This window comes from Rhinolophus sinicus, chromosome 9 (assembly GCF_057876585.1).
Source record: "Rhinolophus sinicus isolate RSI-liver-muscle chromosome 9, RSI-T2T, whole genome shotgun sequence".
NCBI classification, from domain to species: domain Eukaryota; kingdom Metazoa; phylum Chordata; class Mammalia; order Chiroptera; family Rhinolophidae; genus Rhinolophus; species Rhinolophus sinicus.
In genome coordinates, this window is record NC_142509.1 from 30109212 (window position 1) to 30131418 (window position 22207).

Consider the following 22207-nt stretch of genomic DNA (forward strand, 5'->3'; position numbering starts at 1 on the left):
ATAATTACATATGTATATATACAGACATATATATATATATATATATATATATGTGTGTGTGTGTGTAAGTTCATCTCCGATAAATTGCACAGTTTCTGAAGGCAAGTAGTACATCTTTTTGATCTCTCAGTACCCAGTGAAACTCATTTTGCCTCTAGTATAAAGATACTGCTGTGGTGTTGCCTATTTCATCATGAGTGTCCTCTGTCTAAAACCCTTGAGACAAATTCCTGATTAGAAACAGGTATTTCTCTGACCCAGTTTGGTCAGTTTGTATCTTATGAACACTGATCTAGGAAACTAATCCAGTCCATTTTTTTTTTTTTTGCACCGGCCTATGGGAAGATTGGAGTAAATCCGTGACCCGCTACGTCGTTGATGTTTATTTTTTATGGGCTTTCTATTTGGCTCCATTTTCATATCTAATTCTGTTGCTCTATGTGCTACTTGTAATTTCTTTTGTCATATCTTACACACTTTTTTTCCTTGAAATGGCCTTAAATTCTTTCTGGAAGGAGTACCTAAATCACAGGTCTGTAAACTTCTTCTGTAAAGGGCCAGACAATAAATGATGGGGGCCGTGTGCTCTCTGTCCTAACTGCTCAGTTCCACCATTGCAGCAGGAAGGAGGCACAGACAATACAAAACAAAACAAATGATTGTGGCTGTGTTCCAATAAAACTTTATGTGTAGACATGGAAATTGATATTTCATATGACTGTCCCGTGTCATGAAATACTATTCTGACTTTTTTTAAACATTAAAACTCTTCTTACACAGGCCGTGCAAAAACAGGTGGTGGGCCAGATGTGGCCCATGGACTGGAGTGTGTCAACCCCAGGTCTAACTAAATAAAATACTCATCCACTTAAGCCGCAAAGCCTAGTCTCATGCCTGATACACAGTCGGTGCCTGATAGAAATTTGCATTAAAAGAATGAGAACAGGTGGTTCACGTCTAGTAACTAAAGCATTTTATTCTCCTTTAGGTTTTGATCCGCAGGACAGGAATCCCAATCAGCATGTCCCTTCTCTACATGACAATTGCCCGGAAGTTGGGGGTCCCCCTGGAACCTGTCAACTTCCCAAGTCACTTCCTACTAAGGTGGTGCCAAGGTGCAGAAGGGTAAGCCATCTATGACATGTGGTCGGTCCTGAGCCTTCATTCTCACAGTGCTGAGAGGGAGGGAGGAAGTGTAACTAAACAGGTTAGAAAGAGAACTGGCATGGTGACGGGGCCGGTTCATTTCCTGACTGTATCCATCTCCACCATCTGGTCGGGGGAGAAGGGCACTCTGGGTCTCTCTGTATTTCTCACCACTGCCTGCGACTCTACTGTTATCTCCAAGTAAGAAGTTTAATTTTAAAGAATCAGACGAGGAGTTCAAGGGCTTGTGTGGGCCTCAAAGTCTCTTTGTTCCAAAGCAGATCAGAACAAAGAGTTGTTAAACTCGTACTTTCCAGTCTTCCATAAAAATCTCCCCCTCCTTCCCCACACAAGAGACAGAGGAGGGGAGGGAGGGTGGGCGGGAGAGAGGGGAAGAGAGAACAGGGCAGCCAAGCTCTTTATTGATGTGCAAAGCTAATATTCACGTTCTCACTCCTATTAGGCAAGGTTGGTGATTGATGCGCGTTTTGTAGACCAGGTGAAGAAGTTCTGTTTTGTTCTTTTTTTAAAAAAAACAAAACCTGGGCATAAAGCTCCTTTTCAGCTATAGTCTAGCTGTTCTGAAAGAAATAGTTCATCAACTAGGTAGCTATATCTTCTCATTAAATGTGCCATTATTTAGGTTATTTAATTACATCCTGTTCTTTGAAACTACTTCCCAGTGACTAGCTCTGATACCCTTTGGCGAAGTGATGAGCATATAATAGAAAGTATCTGAGCCTTGACGTCAGACTGGATTCAAACCGGGTTCAAACCGTAGCTTCCTTTGCGCCTCAGTTTCTTCTTCTGTAAAATGGGGCTCAAGTTTTTCATAAAGTGGTTTGGAGGATTAAATGAGATGATCCATTGCTTTACGCTTCTGGTAGAGTTGCTGGTGCGTACGAAGAAAAAACGTATAACTGGTCTCTGTATTTCTACCTCTTAGCTTAAGAAATAAAATGTATATACAGTTGGAACTTGTGGGATATTCTTCCTTATCTCTTTCTCCCTCCTCTCCAGAGGTAACCACCAGTTTAGTTTGAAAGTATTTGTTATTTCCATGCAAATTTTTATAGTTTCTTACATATGTATTTTTCCTTAAATAATAGGTACAAGCTTCCCTTTTTTCCAAATGTAATCTGTTCCTAAAAATGTATTCAATGATTTCTTTTTTGGATAGCAGGCACCCACTTTCCATAATTTTAATTGCAAAAAATGATTTTTTCGGCCCATTCCCTCTCCCTGAATAACCCAACCGATTTCCCCAAATATCTCTAAAATATATTCTTAAATGCTTATGTAACAATCCACCAGGGATTTCTGCATAATATAAAGCATTTAAAACACCAATTACCATATTATTTAGAACAGTAACTTATTGCTGGGTATACTTGCATGTGGTAGCAGAATCATTTTTCCTTCTTAGGCTACAGTGAACATACCCTACCGAGCAAATGAGCAATGAAATAATTTGTTAGCACCCCAGGCCCCAGGCAAAAACAAACATTGAGATTGAGACCCATCAAGAGCTGGTACCTCAGGGAAAGGCAGGGACGAGCCTGAGGGTAGCGAGCCAGCTAGCTACCAGGAGCTGGGCTGCCTCCTCCTGGCTTCCTGGGCCTGCACCCACACCATATTGTTTATTCACTGCCTTTATCATTGGTCCCAATACCTGGTAGGTGAGAGACCCCCATCAAGTTCTTCAAATTGCCTTGGCTGTTCTCAGCCTTTTGCTCTAATCTAGATTTAGAATCAGTTCATCGGCTTCCTTCAAAACCCTGGGTGGATGTTGATTAGCACCAGAGCCTACTGGGATTGTATGCACCGATTAATGTGAGGAATATTGCCTCTGAGTCTTTCTGTCTACACACATCTCCCATACATTTAAGTAGTCTTTAATATCATTAAAAAGATTTTATCGTTTTCTTCATCAAGCTCTTTGACATCTTGTTAGATTTATTCCTATGTACCCTAAGTTTTTGTTGCTGTTGTAAATGGTAATTTTTTTAAATTATGTTTTCTAAGTATTAACATTGTACAGGGTTATGGTTGATAATTTAGATACAGGTCTGGCAATCAGCACCTTAGCTGAATAAGTGATTAGTGTTAATAATTTGTCAACTATTTTGCCTTTTTTCTATAGACAGTTGTGAATCGTGACAGTTGTTTCTTCTCTCTAGCCTCAATAAGTTTTTGTTTCTTTTACTTATCTTATTCTGCTGGCTAGGTCGTCTTGTACAATGCTGAATAGAAACAGTGATAGCAGGCACTCTTGCCTTGAATATGACTGTAAATGGACTCCTTTTAAAACTTCACCTCAAGCATGAAGTTTGGGGACAGTAATTTTCATTGGGATTGTCAAAACTGCCTTCTAAATTCCTAGTTTGCGAAGAGTTGTTTTAATAACTTGGCAGTAGCTATTTTTTTCTAAAATTATTTTGCGTGTCTACTATGGTTTGTTTTTTTTAGTGCTTTTATGCTGAAATAGATTTTTTAATGTTCATCTGCCCTTTCATTCTTGGGGTGCATCTAACTTGATCATATGGATTCTTTTAAATACATTGCTGTATTTGATTTGCTCATATTTTATTTAGGATTTTTGCCTATAAATTCGTGCGTGTATATGTGTGGTTCTAGACTCATAAAAAGAGTTGAAGAGCATTCCTTGTTTTTGGGACATTTATATATATGCCTCGCTAAAGGAAGGCTATTAATGTGACTCAAGGAAGAAATCTGGGCTTTTTAGCAGCTTAGCAGAAAACCTCTCATGTGATTTGCAATGGGCATAAGATCAAAATGAAACAGTTGCTCAGGGAAAACAATAGAGCTCTTTGTGGCCCAGACACCCACCTAAGTGCCTCAGGAGTGCTCCTAGAGTGTACTTGCTGATGCAGTGAGGCCTGGCTCCCTGTGCCTGCCTCTCACTGCTCTGCTCAGCACACCTACCTGGTACAAGAGCACGGGAGGAGCCGTGTGCTTGAGTCCAGGGACACAGCTCCCTGTGGTCTGGAGCCGGTGCCCAGCCTGAGGCCATGGGTAGGCTCAGCAGGTGTGTGACCACCTGAGCGTGGATGCAGAACTGAGGGCAGAAGACCTGTGCAACGTGCCATAACTTTCATCGTAGCCCCAAGGGGCCCGGGTCCCAGGGCCCACAGACATTAACTACTGCTCGTGTGTGGGATCAGCTGAACTTCCAATAGATACTCCAGGCAATGAGTTTGAGGATCAGTCTCCCCGAAAGACGACATTAGATGGCATACGTCAGTACTCTTAATCTTACACGTCAGTGTGCGGTGGTCTTAACACAGCAGAGCACGTGTAAAGGGTCAGGTTTTAAACTTGGGACAAGGCCTTGATGTTTTCAGCAGAAATGCGACTGTGTTTCTCCTCAGTCTCTGATGTGAGCTGCTCCTTGGGGGCTTCTACACCGACTTGTTGCGCTCTGATCAGACGTGGCTGACTCCTGTTCCTTGCATAGGGCCACCCTGGACATCTTCGACTACATCTACATCGATGCTTTTGGCAAAGGCAGGCAGCTGACAGTGAAAGAGTGCGAATACTTGATCGGCCAGCATGTGACTGCAGCGCTGTATGGGGTGGTGAACGTAAAGAAGGTGCTGCAGCGAATGGTGGGAAACCTTTTAAGCCTGGGCAAGCGGTAAGGTTTTCTTGGTTTTCTGATACCTGTGTGGAGTGCGTGTCCTTGAAGGCTTGGGTTACCTTACAGAGAATTTTATTTAACGAACCTCCCTGTGACATGGCAATGCCGTGTGTGCTGTGCAGCACAGTGGGGATCTCGACAGCTGTCACCTACCTTGGAGAAAACCTGGTTCCTGTGACATAAGGCCTTCCAGATTTAAGATGTGCTGAGTGAGTTTTCCTTGAGAGCTCTGCAGTGGACGCAGACAGCCCAAGTCCTTTATAAATACCGAAAGCATTCCGTATTTATAAGCGGACTCTCGTTATGAGGAACGGGAATGATCTGGACGTGCAAAGATGCTCTTTCGGGGGCAGGATGTTCTCCTGTCCAAGTGCTTTGTCATCGCTTCATTTATACCTTTGCATCACTTAGGGAGAATTCTTTTTGTTTTTTAATAGGCTTTATTTTTTAGAGCAATTTTAGGTTCACAGCAAAACTGAGCAGAAAGTACAGAGATTTCCTATCTCTCCCTTGCCTTTGAGCACACATAGCCTCCCCTGCAATCAACGTCCTGTGCCAAAATGATAACATTTGTTACGGTCCATGAATCGACATTGGCACATAGTCACCCACAGTCATACATTCGGGTTCGCTCACTCTTGGTGTTGTACGTTCTGTTCTACTGCTTTCAGCGAACTGTGGCTACTGTTACAGTATCACACAGCACAGTTTCCCTGCTTTAAAGGTCCTCTGAACTCTGCCTATTCAGAATTCATTTTTAATTATGTACAGGGTTATTGAGGTGACTACGTAATGAAAATGCTTATGATTTTAGTTTAGTGCCCATCACCAAAGTGGGGTACAAAATTTATGTTTGGTGTGTGTGTGTGTGTGTTAAGACCATTGTAACTATTTGCTGACCAGAGAGGAAGTATCAGAATCAACATACGGGATTTGTGTCCGTTATTTCTCAAACCCGAGCCTTGGAAAAGAGGGTCTTGCTCAGAAGCCCACGGGGTAAGACGAAGCTCTCTCTCCCCTCCAGGGAAGGCATCGACCAGTCGTACCAGCTCCTGCGAGACTCGTTGGACCTGTACCTGGCAATGTACCCGGACCAGGTGCAGCTCCTTCTCCTTCAAGCCAGGCTCTACTTCCACCTGGGAATCTGGCCAGAGAAGGTAATTATTTTACTTTGATGCTTTGCACTTGCCTTAGAGAGGGAAATCCTAGCTTGGAAGGCGGCTCTCCCAGGCTTATCCTTACACTAACATGGGGGATAAACACAAATCTGTTCAAAGTCTCCCAGTCTTGACCCATAAATCAAATATTTTTTTTTTGTCTCCTTTTATTCTAATAAAAACCTAGTTACAGTGCCAGAAGTTGCCCATTCTCTTTGTGGTCAGGGCCGTAAGTACCCAAAACGACAGGTTCTGCCCTGCCACTCACCCACTAGTGCCCCAAAGGTGTGTTTTCCCCACATCACCCTGACTCAGCAAGGGAACACAGATCCTGAAATGCTCATTCTCCAGCTGTGCTGTTAGCAACTCAATTGACCAGGCACAAGCAGCCCTGTTTGACACAGGAACATTCAGTTCTAGATATGTTGGGGTCCAGCTGCAGGGCCAGTTAAGGACTGGTTATGTCTTTGAGAAGCTGTTGAATCTGATACTGTTCCACTTGGAGTTCTCAGTTTTATAATGGCCCCTTTGGCCAGCAGCAAGCACTTTCAGAAGGTCACGGTGTCGGGGGTCAGAAGCGCTCCTCAGGGAGCTGTGGGTGTAGCAGATGTTTACATCCAGTCGTGTATTGCAGTGCGGGAGCAGCTGGGCGCTTCCATCACGCCCTTGCTTTTCCATGGGAATGTGTTAATAATCCATTATGTTTAGAGCATCCTGGTGAGAGAAGTGAATTCTGAGCTCTCACAGGGCCGTCACCATAAGTCATCTGCTCGTGTTATTAGAGAGTGATGGAATCTCTTTCTTGAGAAAGTAAATCGTCTGGATGACTTGACATTGCTTAGATCTAAATTGTCTCCTTTACTCACAACTTCGAAGATCTGAAATAATTCTAAGAAAGGACACATCAGTAGGAAAATCTCTCAACTCCTCTCTGAAGAAAAGATAACATCTGTGGCCCAGGGAGCAGAGGCATGTGACCTGGTCAAACAGTTAGGGGAAATCTAGACTCCACCAAACTTACCACCTTCTTCCCAGAACGCTGTGGTCTAGGATTTAATAGCTTAATTTTATTTTTTTATTTTTGATGCTAGGATATACATAATTAATTCTTGTCACTTTTTACTTTAGATTCATTCAGGAATTTCATAACTTATAAAATGCAGAGATCCTTTCAAAGCAAGGTTCTTTATAAGTAAATTCCATGCTTAAGCGGCCCATCAGCTTAGGAGAGGTGAGGTTAACATCTCCTTTGCGGGGGAAAGTCTGCAGAAGCTCTGCGTCCTTACCTTCCACCACTGACTGCTTGCTGGGGATCCCCAGGGGGTCCACAGAATGACCAAGGCTGCCTTCCTGGCAAGCAAATGTCACTAAAACAAGATCCAGACGTGTTACACGCAGAACATATGTGCTTGTGATAACCATTCATTTATTCCTAGCAGAGATACGCCCCCCACTCAGAGATCAGGGACGGACAGTGGCTCATTCCCAAGGTGTAGCTGACTCCCCTCCGTCAACACAGACCCTGGCCAGGGAACCGACACCCGAGACAGTGAAGGAAAGCTGAGGGGCTCCCCATGAGGAGGGTTCCAGGGGTACTAGGTAATTAGAAAAGGCTCCTCTCTGGAAGAAGGGTTTGAGGTGGGCGTGGAAGGATGGGAAACCACTTCAGAAGGCAGAAAAGTAGGTTCCTCCAACGGGCAGGAACAGCGAGCACGCGGCACAAAGGTGGTGAGCTCGGTGTTTGCAGCAGAGAGCCACTTGACAAGGGTCTCTGAATGTGTGCGTGTGTGAGGGGAGAACATGGTTTTCAGGGCATGAGATCTGTGTGTGGAGGGCTTAGAATCTGCTTGACCTGGTTAGGTAAATGGGAAACCTTCCCGAGCTAGGAAGACCAGAAGGTAAGCTTGTTTTCAGTTGCATTAAATCAGAAAGAGCTAAAATAAACAAGTCCACTTGGTCACAGGCTCAGTAATCCGAGGCTGTTGTGGCTGCAGAGAGTATGTGATGGTCAACTTTTAAATAACACTTACCAAACACTTCCTTCCAACCCTGTGGGGTCCCTACTGATTTTCTGCCATTTTACAAAACTGAGGCACTTAGAAGTTGGGTAACTTGCCGAGGTCTCCCACACAGGCATGGATGGACCCAAGCCCACCCACAGGCTGCATTCCCTGCCCCCTCCCCACGGGTCAGTGGGCTAAGGCAAGATTGTCTGTAAGAAGCCAGCAGTCAGGGACGTTCTTCTGCTGCCAGATCTGCGTCCCTGTTTTGATCTGTGGTTATCCCTTCATCTTCCTCTGCATTTCAGTGGGAAAGATGTCCCTCTTGTTTTCCAAGGCAAGCCCACCTGTGCTCTGGGTCCAACTCTCCAGCCTTTCTGGAAGTCTGGGTCCAACTTCCAGAAAGGATTGCTGTTTTCCTTTCTTCTCTTAGATCTTCAACTCCCTGTTTCTACTGTCTACTGTCAGCATTAAACATACTCGGAATCTCTCTCATCTTTGGGGAAAAAAACAAAAAGCACTCCCATGACGGGCCGCTGGCATTTCCTTGCGGCTGCCTCCTTACCGCTCCTCCCCCACAGGGCTGAAATCCTGGCGTGCTGGCCGGCCTGCGAGTGGGACGGCCACCTGCCTCGCCTCCCACGCACTCCTCAGAACACGGGCACACATTGCCACCCCTGCTTCTCGCCAGCGGCTCTTGCCAAGGAAGCCACTGACCCCTTTTTGATAAACCATTGTCTTTGCTGCCAAATCCGCCAGATGCATGTCTTTCCTTATCTTTTCTCCTCAGTGGGGGCCACTTGCTACTCAGGACGCGCTGTTCCCGCTACTCTGTGCTTCCTGGTTCCCAGGCTCTTGCTAGTTCCTGGTCCTCTGACTCGCCCTTAAACCTGCACACCGTAGGGAAGTTTCTAGACTTGTTCTCACTCTGCACGTTTCCCCCAGCTGACCTCACCTGTTCCCCCGCGACTTCAGGGCCTGCCTGGACCCCGGGCTCCAGAGCAGCGTGTCCAGATGCCCCTACATCCGCACGTGCCTCTGTCTCCTGGGTCATTGCGTCGGCCTCCTGCGTGCTCTCCGTCCGCTACGCTGAGACCCTTTGAACCTGTTTTATACACGGTTGTCAGTGCTCTTAATCCCATCTCAGTTACGTCCCCTCGCTGCGTGGGATCCTGTGGTGGCTCCTAGGAGAGCCTGGCTCATTTTGTTAGTGTGGCTTCCTAGGTCCTGGGTGGCCTGGCCCTCCTTGCCCGGACTTTCTCATCCCATGGTTGCTCTTTCTGTACTCTCTGCTGCCACGACCACCTCCTCCTTCATTTGTCCCTGTCCTTTGTGTCAGTCCTTTGCACGTGCTGCATCTCTGCCTGGGGCACCTTTTCTGTTCCTCAGCTCCATCGCTGGCTCCCTTCTGCCTCTGACACCCCCTCTCTGGCCCCTTCTCCCATCGTGCTGCTCCTGCGCTGCCCTTGCCTTTTGACCCTCCTGCTCCACTCGCCTGTGCCTTTTAAGGACGAGGACCATCGCTGTTTCTTTCTTTACTGGAATTAGTCCCCTTGCCCTCAGCATAGTTCCTGCCACACAGTAGGTGTTTAAGGGGAAAGGCTCTGAGAGGATATCCAGATTTCCCAACAACTGTCTGGCCACGTGAAAAATGGGTATTTGGAGAACAGACCTGTTTTGGGGAGGGAGAACGTGTTCAGTTTGGGGTATGTTGAATTTAATGGGACCTGGAACTGGGTGCCACTGTCCCAGAACGTTTGGCAGGGGCACAGCATCGGCTCCAAAGGAGAGGAGCCCACAGACAGGTGGGCATCCAGAGGATGGAGCCACGCACTTTCAGGGAGAGCCTCAGGGGAGCCTGCCGTTAAGGGTACAGAGCAAGGCCTGCAAACTACAGCCTGGTCTTAGAAGTTTTATTTGCACACAGCTACGTCCATTTGCTTGCTTGTCTCTGGCTGCTTTCCAGCTACAACAGCCAAGGGGAGTAGTTGAGTCAGAGACCATATGGCTCACAAAACCTAAAATATTTAGCCTCTGGCCCTTTACCGAAAAGGTTTGCCAATCATGAGTGATAGGCTCCCTCTTCCGAGATCTGTACCCCAGAAGTCATGGACTCGGGATTCGAGGCCGAGACATTGGTTTGGACACATCACGGTCCCCAGCTGTCAGCACTGCCCTTCGGGAACACAGGAGGTCCATATCACCACAGCATCTCCGTGTCTGCCCCCTCCCTTCACCCTGCCATCCACACATCAAGGGAGGGAGGGGAGGATTATCCCTGACCCTCATCTCCTCTGGTACTGGGACCTCTTTGAAGAATCCAAGCTAAGCCTGTTTCCCTGCCCTGGTGGGAGGGGCTGCTAGGGAAGGAGGGGAAGCTGAGTCTGTGGAATGTAGCAGAAGCCTAGTTAGTCCTCACTGGTTGGAACTGATAGGGGAACACAAGGAATGCATTACGCAAACCCAGTAAATAGAAGCTTACTGTTAAATCCAGTGCTTTTAGCTACAAAAGATAAAGGTTGTTAGTGTCCCCAAGTTAAAAGACCTCTATTGGGGGGGGAGCTGGATGGGGGATTGTCTCTCAGCTGACAGTGGTGGAAGCTGGGTTTGAGGTACTTTGTGTCAATTCTATTCTATTTTTTAAGTGTCTGAAACTTTTCTTAACAGTTCATTAAAGTATCCCTACTCTTGCTTTGTGTGATGGTGGTGAGACCTAGGGTTTGGAGTTAGCCCCAGGTCCCATCCTCACCCACAGCTTCAGAACCCCATGACCTCGGGCAAGTTACTTCCCTTCACTAAGCCTAATGTCTGCTTCTCCATTGGGCTCATTATGAAACATAGTATATTGATGACCTGCAAGTTGGGAGGATTAAATGAAACAAAAAAGTGATGGGCTTGGCACAGCAACCAGTGAAGAACAAGTGTTCAGTAAAGACTGAGACCCTGCACGTCTCAACCTGGAAGGCAAGATTGGGTTTTAGAATAAGAGCTTACATTGCATACAACGGTAGTTTTCACACTTTGACAGGTTCCAAATCTATCAGGAAATAGGGCTGTTATTAATCATCATTATAAGCAAATAAATGAATTCAAAGGGAAAAATAGTGAGTTTTACAGATCTGGGACTAGAATCCAGGTGGCTCTGTCTTAGGACCCAGTAAGTAGGGAAAGAGCCTGTTTCCAAAAGACAGACGTGTCAGAGGCCCTCTGCTAAGGCTGTAATGTAACTGTGTTTGCATGTCCATGTGTGTATTCACGTTACTAGAATTTGATTTTCTGTAGAGACACCAGGTACAGTAGGAAGAATATAACCTTGAATTCTGCTTCCACTAGCTAGTCATTTAAATCCCACAGAGATATGGTTTCTCCCTGCCCACTTGAATATAAAATGCCATTGTCAGTTAAAATAATGAAAGTGACCAGTAGGATCTCAGAGCCCTGGTACTCAGGCACGTTTAACATCAGAAACTAAACTAATTTGCGTCCCTTCAGTGGCTTGTCTGTGACCTCTTCCACCTTCCCCAGCACTGAGGCAGCGCTGTCAGACATCCTCTTGATCTTGATTGAAGCGGCTTAGCATTTATTTTTCCTCCCCACTCATGAGTGGCAGCTTCAAATTGTTTCCTTTTTGTGTCTAAAAAACTGAACCGACACTGACCAAGAAAGCAAGACCGTTTGCGAGTTCACCTAGTCCAAAATGTGCCTGAAGATGGCAGGCCCTTGCCTCCTTGCCCCATGCTGATTCTTGTCCTCTGTGTCACCAGACCATCCCTTACCTTCACGCTGCTTGAACTTGGGTGTCTGGGGCCAGTTCCCAGTTTCAGAAGTGAGTGCACCAAGCCCGGGCTTAGGGCCGGGGCACTGACTGGGAGAGCCCCTTGGCCCCGCCTTGCCGTCCTTTGTCAGGTTAGGTAGGTGTAGTGCAGTGGAAAAGAAAAGGCCTAAATAAAAATATTATCACCTAGTCTTTCTGTCTCGTCCTGAAGGTGCTTGACATACTCCAGCACATCCAAACCCTAGACCCCGGGCAGCACGGGGCGGTGGGCTATTTGGTGCAGCACACCTTAGAGCACATTGAGCGCAAGAAGGAGGACGTGGGCGTGGAGGTGAAGCTGCGTTCCCACGAGAAGCACAGAGACGTCTGCTACTCCATCGGGCTCATTATGAAGCACAAGAGGTGAGTGCCCCATGGGCAGCGCCGCAGGGATGGACGTGCCTGAAGGGGACCCAACTCCCAAGCAGCAACTGAGCGCTCACTCCAGGAGGACCGGAAGCTGAAGTGTGTCTTTCACCTTTGTGTTTTTAAGAAGGACTGGCCTTCCTGACTGGGAGGGCTTCTCGGGGTTTTGTGACCTTTCCATGTCTGACCCTTTTGTTTGTGGGAAGACGGAAGCAGCTTTCTTTCAGTCTCCATCTTGAATCTGAGTTGTGGGTAGGGATTTGCTAGTGGGTAGGGTGTGCGCAGGGTGGATTTACATAGAATTAAACTATCCTAAGTGATTGCACTGATTTACATCCTACCAGCCGGCTGGTAGCTGATTGCCAGACCTTTAAAAAGGCACTTCTGTAGTAAATGGCAAATGGCATTTCATTGTGGTTTTAATTTTGCGTTTCCCTGGTTACTATGCAGATGAGGTTCTTTTCATAGGTTTCCTGGGCGTTCACGTTGCCTTTGATTAAGTGCCTCTTCAAGTATTTCGCGTATTTTTCGATGGCATTCTTTGTCTTTTTACTGATTTTCAGTCATTCTTTTTTTTGTATACTTGTCTCTGTGTGCACAGAAGTTGCAGATATCTTTTCCCAGGTTTTGGCTGATGTTTTCATTCTTCTGTTGAATTCTATGTTTTATTTATTATGGAAATTTCAAACATATATAAGAGCAGAAAAATGACTGGAAGGACCCAGGTGAAGCTCCCGTAGGAGCTTCAGTGCTTATCACAGGGTCAGGCTTCACTGTTGCCTCTCCACTCCACGCCCTCCTCCCGGGAAGCAAATACCAGATGTCACATCTGTAGCTCTTTCACTGTGTATGTCTACGAGGTAAGGGCTCTCTCTTTTGTTAAAAATACATTTACACAAAAAACCTAAAAACAAAAAAAATACATTTACCATCTTGTAAATGTATTTTAGCTAAGAAAAAGTATAAACAATTCCTTAACCTCATCAAATGTCTATTCTATTCAGATCGTGTTTCCGCAATTGTCTGTCTGTCTATACACACACATACATACATAGTACATATATGTGTATATACACACACACAAAGTCTGTTTGAATAAGGGTCCTTTAATAAAGCTGTCAGATTGATCAATCTCTTGCTTTATGGGTTGTGTTTTTAGTACCCTGTTTAAGAAATCATTCGCTGTCCCGATTCACGAAGATAGTTTAAAAGTTCTGCATTTTCCCTAGGTCTCTGTTCTTCTGACAACCAATTTTGTGTATTGTTGTCAGGCCTGGGTCCAATACCTTTTTCCATATTGATAACCACTTGTCTCGTCACTCTTTGTCGAAAACTTTATTCTTTCCTAACTGAAGTGCTATATTGATAGCGAGAGGGGTTTATACAGAGGGGCAAGGGTGTCCTGGACAATGATTCAACGTGGATACAAGCAGGTAAACTTGTAAGAGTGGGAGCTTGGGAGAAGCCAAGCCACTATTTCTGCATTGCACCGTTGCTGTGACCGGGTCGCAGGGAGTTGATTGGCCCTTGCTCCTGTGTTCATCAGGTACGGCTATAACTGTGTGATCTATGGCTGGGACCCCACCTGCATGATGGGACATGAATGGATTCGAAACATGAACGTCCACAGCCTGCCTCATGGCCATCATCAGCCTTTCTACAATGTCCTGGTGGAGGATGGTTCATGCAGATACGCAGCCCAAGGTAAGTGGCTAGTTCTTGTCTGTACCTTTAGTGACACCTGGGCTTATTTTAAGCACACCTTTGAGCGCTCCGATGCTGTGAGCACAGGTCATCAGTTTATTCCAAGATGGCAGTGTCCCATGGCTGACCTCGCTAGGGCCAATATTCAGCTAAACCTGGGTGGTATGTCCTGATGCGGCTGTACTACTGGTGACGTAGTCACGGTCCTCAGGGTCTCCCCTCCATCACCACCACAGACAGCTAGGACCCTATTCCAGTGTGGCTGCTGACCTCTCTTCTGATTGGTCATTGCTTCTGCCAATCAAATTCCCAAAAGTCCTGCTTCCCAGGCACTACCGTGGGCTCCCTCCAGGAAAAGAGGGTCGGCTTGTGCTCTGCCCATACCTCCCCCGCTTGAACTGGAGGGCATTGAATGGACACTGTTGGGGGAGCCACCCTAGCACCCTCTGGCCTCCTGAGAGTGACAGCCCACTGTGCTCCCCCAGTGAGGCCACGTGAGACCTGTAAGCCACAGCGCTGGCTCTAACAGCACGTGTGCTGCTAGGTGGGCCACTGCCAGCCTGACAGGTGCCAGCCCAGGGCACTCCTGAGACAGGCAAAGGGAGCCCGTGCAGGCAGGTTAGAGGCAAAAGTGCCTTCCTGTGAGCCTCCCTGTTCTTAGTTCCTCCATTTAATGGGATGAATTTACTGCATGCCTGCCTGTCAAGGCGTTCGTGACATTCATTTTATTGATAAAAACGAACGCAAATACCAGGACAGTGCAGCTCCGTGACAGGCAGCACTTCTGTACTGACCCCACTTGAGGACTCGCCATTTTCCTTCCTCATCGTCATGCTCTTACACACGAGGAACGGAAGCACATCGAGGCATGTAAATATAGAAAGTAGGAATCCAGTCCTAGGCCGCGTGGCAAGGAGCCTTAGCCATAACCATGAAGCTACACCTTTTTGTGCCTGGCCTAAAACATCAGGCTTGACCTAACTCAAGATTCTGGTCTGGTCGGTGCGTTAATAGAAACACTACGTATATAAAAATCTCAAGTGTCAAAAAGCCTATAAAAACATTCATAGGAATTATTGTTAATTCATCGGAAGGTGAGAGAGGGTCATATACAACAGGAGGAATTCTGTTTAGAGACCGCAGGTCGCTTTAGCCTCGGTCAGTATTGTGGGGCAGTCGTCGGAGGGGCTTGATGTGTGTGCCCCGGGGGAGGCAGAGGCGCGCGCAGTGATTTCATTTAACTTGAAGCTGTGACAGAAGAGCACACTCCCAGTTTCTAATAATCAGCACGATTTGGAAATTGTTGAATGATTCGCGGACTCTTTCTTCCCCCCACTAATCAGTGGGAAGCGTTTCAGACTGTGCATCGTGGAGTGTGTCACAAGCATGAAGGGAATTGCCTGTCGTCAACCCTGCTGCCCGGCGTCTGCGGCTTCGCCTTTCGCATTCATTGCCCGTTACATAGGTTTGATCTTAACACTTTCAGTGTTTGCTATTTGAGTTTCTAGAAACATTTATGTTAACTTAAACATGTTTAGAGGCGGTAGAACGATATTTGGTTTTAGGTATTCTGAATTTATTTGGTGTGCAGTTTGAAGATTCAGGAATTGTATCTTAAGTAAACATGCAATGTAAGGTGTAGAGTCATCATTGTAGTGACTTTGTAAGAAAGTTAAATATCTGGTTGTCAGTTTTACACTCCCTGAAACTGAGATTGAACTAAGTGGTTGTGGGTAATGTTAGCAAATTACCTTTTTAAATTTTAAATTCTGAAGCTTTTAGAAAATTTTTAGAGCTGACCAACCAGTCTCGCCTTACGGTAACTGTCCATCTTTTTCCACTAGTGATTCTGTCACTATATGACTGGAAGGACCCAGGTGAGGCTCCCGTAGGAGCTTCAGTGCCTATCACAGGGTCAGGCTTCACTGTTGCCTCTCCACCCCCCACCCCCTCCTCCCTGGAAGCAAATACCAGATGTCACATCTGTAGCTCTTTCACTGTGTATGTCTACAAAGTAGGGGCTCTCTCTTTTGTTACAAGTACATTTTAAGTGTGTTTCCTGGACGTCTGTTGTGTGCCAGCCGGGTGCCGGGTTTGGCGGTAAGTGATGCAGAGGCGTCCCATTGTAGGTTCCCCCAGAAGGGCACTCAGGGCTCTTCTCACCCTGTGGGGCTCCCCTGGGTCACCTCCTTCATTTTCACCGTTGGTGCATGTGGTGACCACTCCCAAAGCCTTATTCCCATCCCGGGCTCTTTTCTGGGCCCTTGCCCACCTCTCTAAAGCCCCTGGGCATCTGCACTCAGGAGCTCTTCAGGTGGCTCAGATATTCTTAACTCATCGTCACTCCTCATCCCCACCCCCTGCTCCTGCTCGTCTCATGGAACTGTGCCACCCGGGCACCATCTCTTCTCTGCCCCCGCACCCCCATCACATACCCAGTTAGTCAACAAATCACAGATTCCATCTCCTAAATGTCTGTCTCTCATATTTCCATCTACTTATTTCCATTCCTGTTGCCCTGCCCTTCTCAATGCTACGAACATTGCTTGCCTAAATTACCCCAACTTCCTAACTGGCACCCACCTCCAGGCTCACCCTCCACAGGGCATTTCCTTAGCAGCAGCTAGAGGACCTTCCACTTGTTTCAGCTGTCTTATCAGAAGTATAGTATTGGCCGACCAGACTCCTTTGCGTGGCCCAGAGGTGATCTAGACCCTCCTCACAACCCCATCTCTGTTCCTACCCTGTCATGCTCCAGCCGGATCCAACTGTTTGTTCCTTGAGGTCGTCATTCTCTCAGGTCTTGCACAGGTGGCTGTCCCTTATGAGCAGCCCTGCCCCCACCCCCAGCTTTGGGTCCTGCTTCAGGTTTAATGGCACCCCTGCCCTTCCCCCACTGCCCTCAGATTGGGCCGTGGGTGCCTGCTCTGCACGCCCTGAGCACCCGCCCTTCTGAGTCGTCGCGCCTTCACCTCCACTCTTTCCCCCCTGTGGATCCCATTCCTTCGCCCCATCCTGAGCCCTGTGGGTGCACAAGCAAGTCAGCCCTGTTCTCTGATGAGGCCCTGGCACCGCCTGTCATTCCAGACCCCTAGTCAGTGCTCGCGTCCGGCTGGAGGGATGGAATCCCTGTCAGAGAGGTTCGTCAGCCGAAGTACAAACTAGGGGATGAGTGCAAACTGTGACTGACAGGCTAACTCTCTTTGAATCCAACTTTGGAGTAAGAGCATTTGAAACGTGTGAAATAGTTAAAAGAACACAGTGATACCGACCCCACACTTGCTCCACTAGAATCAACAGCATTTACCATGTTTGTTTGAACTACAGATAGAGATTCAATTTTTCTGCTGAACCATTTGAAAGAAGCCTGCAGACATCATGACCTAAATACTCAATCATGCCTGTTCTAAGAATGAGGACATTTCTTCCTCTGCATTACCAGTTACATCATCACACCTAATAAATAAAAATTATTTTATTGTTATCTAGTATTCAGTCAGTATTCCAATTTCCCAATTGTCACAGAACAACTCTTACAGGGTATGTATGTGTCTGTATGTGTGTGTGTTCATTTTTAAATCATGATCCATCCAGCCAGGATTTATGCACTGCGTTTGGTCGTTATGTCTCTTGAGTCTCTTTTTAATAAAGGACAGTTTCTCATTCCTACTCCTTTCTTTACTTTTTCACAAGACTGACTCTTTGACGAGTGCAGGCGTGTTGTCTTATAAATGGCCTACCATTCCAGATTTGTCTTATGGTTGCCTTATCTGTGCATTGTCTGTAAACCAGAAGTTAAGTCTGAAGCTTGATGATATCAGGTTGATATTTTTGGCTGGAATCCTTCTATCAGATGCCGTGTGCGTCACGATTGCGTCTCATCCAGAGGCCTGTGGTGTTTGATGTCTCTCTGTTCGTGAGGCAGATTTTGGTGGCTTGGCTGAGATAGCGACTCACTCTAAGGCAGAGTGTTCCCTGTGCAGTTAATGAGAAATCCAAGGAGTCGTACTGTGACATCCTGTGCGTGTCCTCTTCCCCAGTAACCTTTCTCCTTATGTTCTTAGCACCGACTGAATTTCCTCCCCTAAGTTATGATGTGAGAATTGCAAAATGGTGATTTTTCTACTGCTGTTATTCCCTCTACTTCTGTAAACAAGAGCTTCCTCCCTCACCTTCTCCCTCCTCCTCCTGTTCTCCTTCCTCTTCCTCTCCTTCCTCCCTCTCCGCTTCCACCTCTGTCTCTATCTTTCCTTACCCCCTCCTGCCATAGATTCCCGGATTTTTGTTTAGTCAATGTGTTAAAATCATTTGGAACAATTTTATGCTCAAATTAGCCCATATTTAGCCAGTGGGAGACCTTGAGAGGCTAAATTTTTAAAAACACTTATTTAATATATATTATTTAACATTTCTGGGTTAACTTATTTGCTTTCAATTATATTGTTTTTAAACTTCATCTAAATTTTCAGCCTTTGGCTCCGTGATCCTAGTAACCTGGGTAGAACCCATTGATGAATGCTCTTCTGATTCATAGCTCTTCACAGGGAGTTGAAGAATGAATTATAGACCACCTGCATGCATGACATCTTCGAATAGTTTTAGTCTGCACAATTAAGGGAATTTTTCTGTCAATATGTGAGATTTCACCTAAATCCTAGTGGAGGGATATGCAGCATCTTGCATATTTATCATTTTCCCCACCAGGGGGCGTGCTGTAATACTTTCTCGGCCCCAGGTGGGCGACTCGGGTCTCAACTTCCCTACGCACTTCTTAGATGTGCTTAGATATGTGGGAATGAATGTCACAGATGCTCTGAATTTCAGTCAGCTGCCCATACGGGGGGGTCAGGAATTCAACTGTTCAACTGCGATGTGAACATCGCCTTCTTGTGCGTGTTTTGTATATAATGAGAGCACCCTGGAGAAGGCTTGGTACGTGGTACGCCCTCACCAAATGTTAGTTCCCTGTTCCGTAATTTGCCTTACACGTCTGACCGAAAGTTTCTAGCACACACCCCCACTCACACACCCACATGCAAACAGCCCATGGTGTCTGCACGTGCTGGCATGTGTGTGAGGATCCCCTCGCATCAGGCCGGGGGGTGGGTACATTTTCAACCATTTCAGAGGGCAGTATGGCGCTTTCTTTTAAATTGTCAAACTCTCAGGTGCTCATTCTGCTCCCCTCGGTCCCTCCACTAGAGAAACACCTCACCCAGCGGGCCTGTGGTCCCCTTGTTATAATCACACGTCAGTGTCATTCATAAGGGCTGGCCTGGTAGATCGGGCTGTATCTAAACTACGGCATACTAAGCTGCAATGAAATCAGCCAGTTGCAGGTGAATGCTTGTGTGTTTTGTATGAATAAACATAAAATAATACTGAATTTTCTCTAAGTACATGTAGTTATATGTAGATACACATATGTATGTTCATAGAAGGACTAGCTACTAGAAAGATCCCCTCACACTGATGGTGGTTTCCTCTTGGTGGGGGAGGAGGGGACCAGGGCAGGACACCTGCCCCCACAGGACTCATAGGTGGTGTTTCCATTCATATATTTGTGGGAAGCTTGAAAATTTAAACTAAGCAGACACATGTCTCTGGAAATTTCAAGGGAATGGGAAAGACTTCTCAAGATTTTTCCAGGACTTTTAAGTAGTCCCTGTTTAATATTTTGCTCAATTAAATTTTGTATCCCTTAGATTTCTCTCTCATTCCTCTTTAGTAGATTTTTTTTTAAACCTTGTTTAGTGGAGTGGGATTTATTTTCCCCTCATAATGCATCGTTGCCAACTCATCATAGTGTTTTTTCCTTCAAAAAAATTTTTTTAATTAATACCTTTTTCCTGTGACGCTAGGAGCCCAGGCAGCTACATGCACTGGAGTCCGTCCAAGGCCCTCTAAACGCCAGGGGCGGGCTGTGAGCAAGCGTCTCGTGCAGTGGCGCCCACCCCTTACGTGCTTTCCCCGGCGCTCTGTCTCACCTGTCATGCCTCTTGTATGTCTGACTTTCTTCACAGCAGGCGCTATCGCCATTTTGGTCCAGACAGTTCTGTGTTTGGGGGCCCCCCATTTGCTTAGCAGCGTTCTTGGCTTCTGCCCACTCGATGCCTGTAGCAGCCCCCCATCAGGACAACCAGAAATACCCCGTCAGAGGCAAAGTGCCCCCGGTTGAGAACCACTGCTCCTGACAAACTGGCGGCAAAGCAGTAGTTCTGAATTACGCACTTGAATTCTTTTTACCTGAAATATCTCTATCCTGCCTATCCTATGACAGGTAACAGTGGTCCCGTTAGAGCAAGGGGACTTACAGCTCCTGGTGGCATTCCCGATTCTTTTCCCTCCCTCTGATATGCCTGTGTACCTCTGCAAGAAAATCCAGCTGTGAAAACCTCAGCAGCTGACCTGGCTAAGGCACCAGGCCGTGGTGACACCCCCCTCCCCCCCCCCACCTCCCCAAGGGAGATGCAGCCAACACTTCACACATTGGGGGAGGGGCGGCAGGGGGAGGTGGGCAGGAAAGGGCATCTTCTCAGCCAGTGGCATTTTGAAACATGGAAGTTGTTTTTACATTTACTGATTTTTCCGATGACAACATTAGAAACTGTAGAACACAAAGAAGGACCTAAGTCACCTCAGAGTATAGTCACAGCAGAGAGGGGTCTGAATTAGCAGACTGCCCACTCTCCTGTCTGAAGAAGCGTGGGTGGCCCTGGTTTCTGCAGAGAACCGTCAGCTGCAGCCTGCTCTCAGCCTGCCCCCGCCCCTCCCTCTCGCCCCGGTCCCTCCTGAGTGGCAGTCACCCTGCCCTTCCCAGGTCCGACTGTCTTACATTTAAGGCCTGGTTGAATCCGCCTGTGGGCAGGTCCTTCACTCTGCTGCAGTTTAGCAAAAGGGAGTCAGACCACCTTGTCTGGTGAGCATTCTGTGAGCTGGAGCCTGGCACCTTGTAAGTGCCCAGTTTAAAAGAATCCATTTAAAATAGGTAGACATGCCACGTAATGCAGCAACCCGGATATGTGGCCTTCCAGGCTCGTCTAAGGAGCACGTAGGTTCTTACATTCCTCCATAGGGTCTTGACGACACACGGCTCATTTTCCCGATTACTAGGCATTTTACTTACTATTTTGCTGAGTTCACGTGCCATCATTTACTTACATAGTGACCTGTACCTGGATGTGTAGACTGTTTTTACTTTTTCACTGTCGTAGGTAATGCTGGGATAACCTCCTCGTTTTTGTCCTGTGCACTCGGGGCACACGGCCTCTGGGTGGAGGCAACCGAGTGTCCTGAGTGTGTTTCAGGATGTTTGGGGATGAAGCACTGCACTGTGGGTGTGAGTCAGTCTGACGGCCAGGCATGTGCAGAGACTCACTTGAGTTAATTCCAGTGATAGGCTGTGCAACATGTGGCTTCGTGTTGGTGGGAACCAACACTGCCCTGGAACGCGGGGACAGTGGGGACAGGCTGCCTGGCGAGCTCCTTTCTGGTGCCAGGTCATGGGATGTGAGGCTGGGCTTCTCCTGAGGGTGGGGGGGAGGGGCAAGGAACGGTGCACAGGGGCCGTCTTTTCATTGGGCCCCTGGAGGAGTCCTCTTCCAAATACTTGGGGGGAAGAAGCCATCTGAAAAGATTTTAGCCTTTAAAATACCTTGCCTGCACTGTCATCTTTTATTTTTTAATCCATTTTAAAGGAGTCTTATTTTTTATTTATTTCTCTAGTAGCAAAATAGCAGGGTATGGAGATAGCACGGTTTTTTAGATTACACAAATGTCACACCCCACCTCCATGTCCGGTCTGGAGCTGGCAGCCCCTTGTCTGTTCATGCCCCTGGATCTCGTGCTGCCCTGTGAAGCACTTGCCTTCCGAGGCACACAGCCACTGCTGCAGGGAACTGGGGTGGAACAGTGTGGTCTCTGTGGGAGGGGCCATATTAGTAGACAGGAAAGATGACAGGTACAGGACTTGTCACCAGATGGTGTATGTGGAGGCTTCGGAAGCTTAGCCGCAGGTGACATGGGGCGGGCTGCGATGCCCTGTCCTGTCCGATTGACTGTGTGTTAAATCACTGAGAGGAACAGGGTGAGTCTCTGGTGTGCCAGTCCCAGGAGACTGCTGGTCTTTGCTGAAGCCAGACATCTTGTTCAGAGAATAGGAAAGTACTTCTGTTCGCTAAGGAGCTGTTGGGGACCCCATGCCTCCTTCCCTTCGTCCCCCGACTGCCACCCGCTGCCTTTTTCCTCTCAGCTCCTCCAAATTCTGTAAACACCTTCTGTCTTTCCTTTCCTCTGCTTCAGAAGTGCCACTCAGAAAAGGTTGCTAGGAGGTGGTCTGGATAAATGACGCCGCAGAAAA

At 47.0% G+C, this 22207-nt stretch overlaps 1 protein-coding gene across 2 annotated transcripts in view; it reads left to right on the plus strand.

Moving 5' to 3' along the window:
- The window catches only part of FBXO21 (F-box protein 21), a 37491-nt gene that overhangs the window by 12781 nt on the left and 2503 nt on the right, over positions 1 to 22207 (plus strand). The window contains exons 7-11 of one of the 2 annotated variants that reach the window (XM_019753970.3): positions 989 to 1125; positions 4625 to 4804; positions 5832 to 5964; positions 11930 to 12141; positions 13691 to 13848. In XM_019753970.3, the coding sequence (XP_019609529.1) occupies positions 989 to 1125; positions 4625 to 4804; positions 5832 to 5964; positions 11930 to 12141; positions 13691 to 13848 (820 nt within the window). The remainder of the gene's footprint in view (positions 1 to 988; positions 1126 to 4624; positions 4805 to 5831; positions 5965 to 11929; positions 12142 to 13690; positions 13849 to 22207) is intronic. The other variant, XM_019753971.3, reaches the window with a different exon arrangement.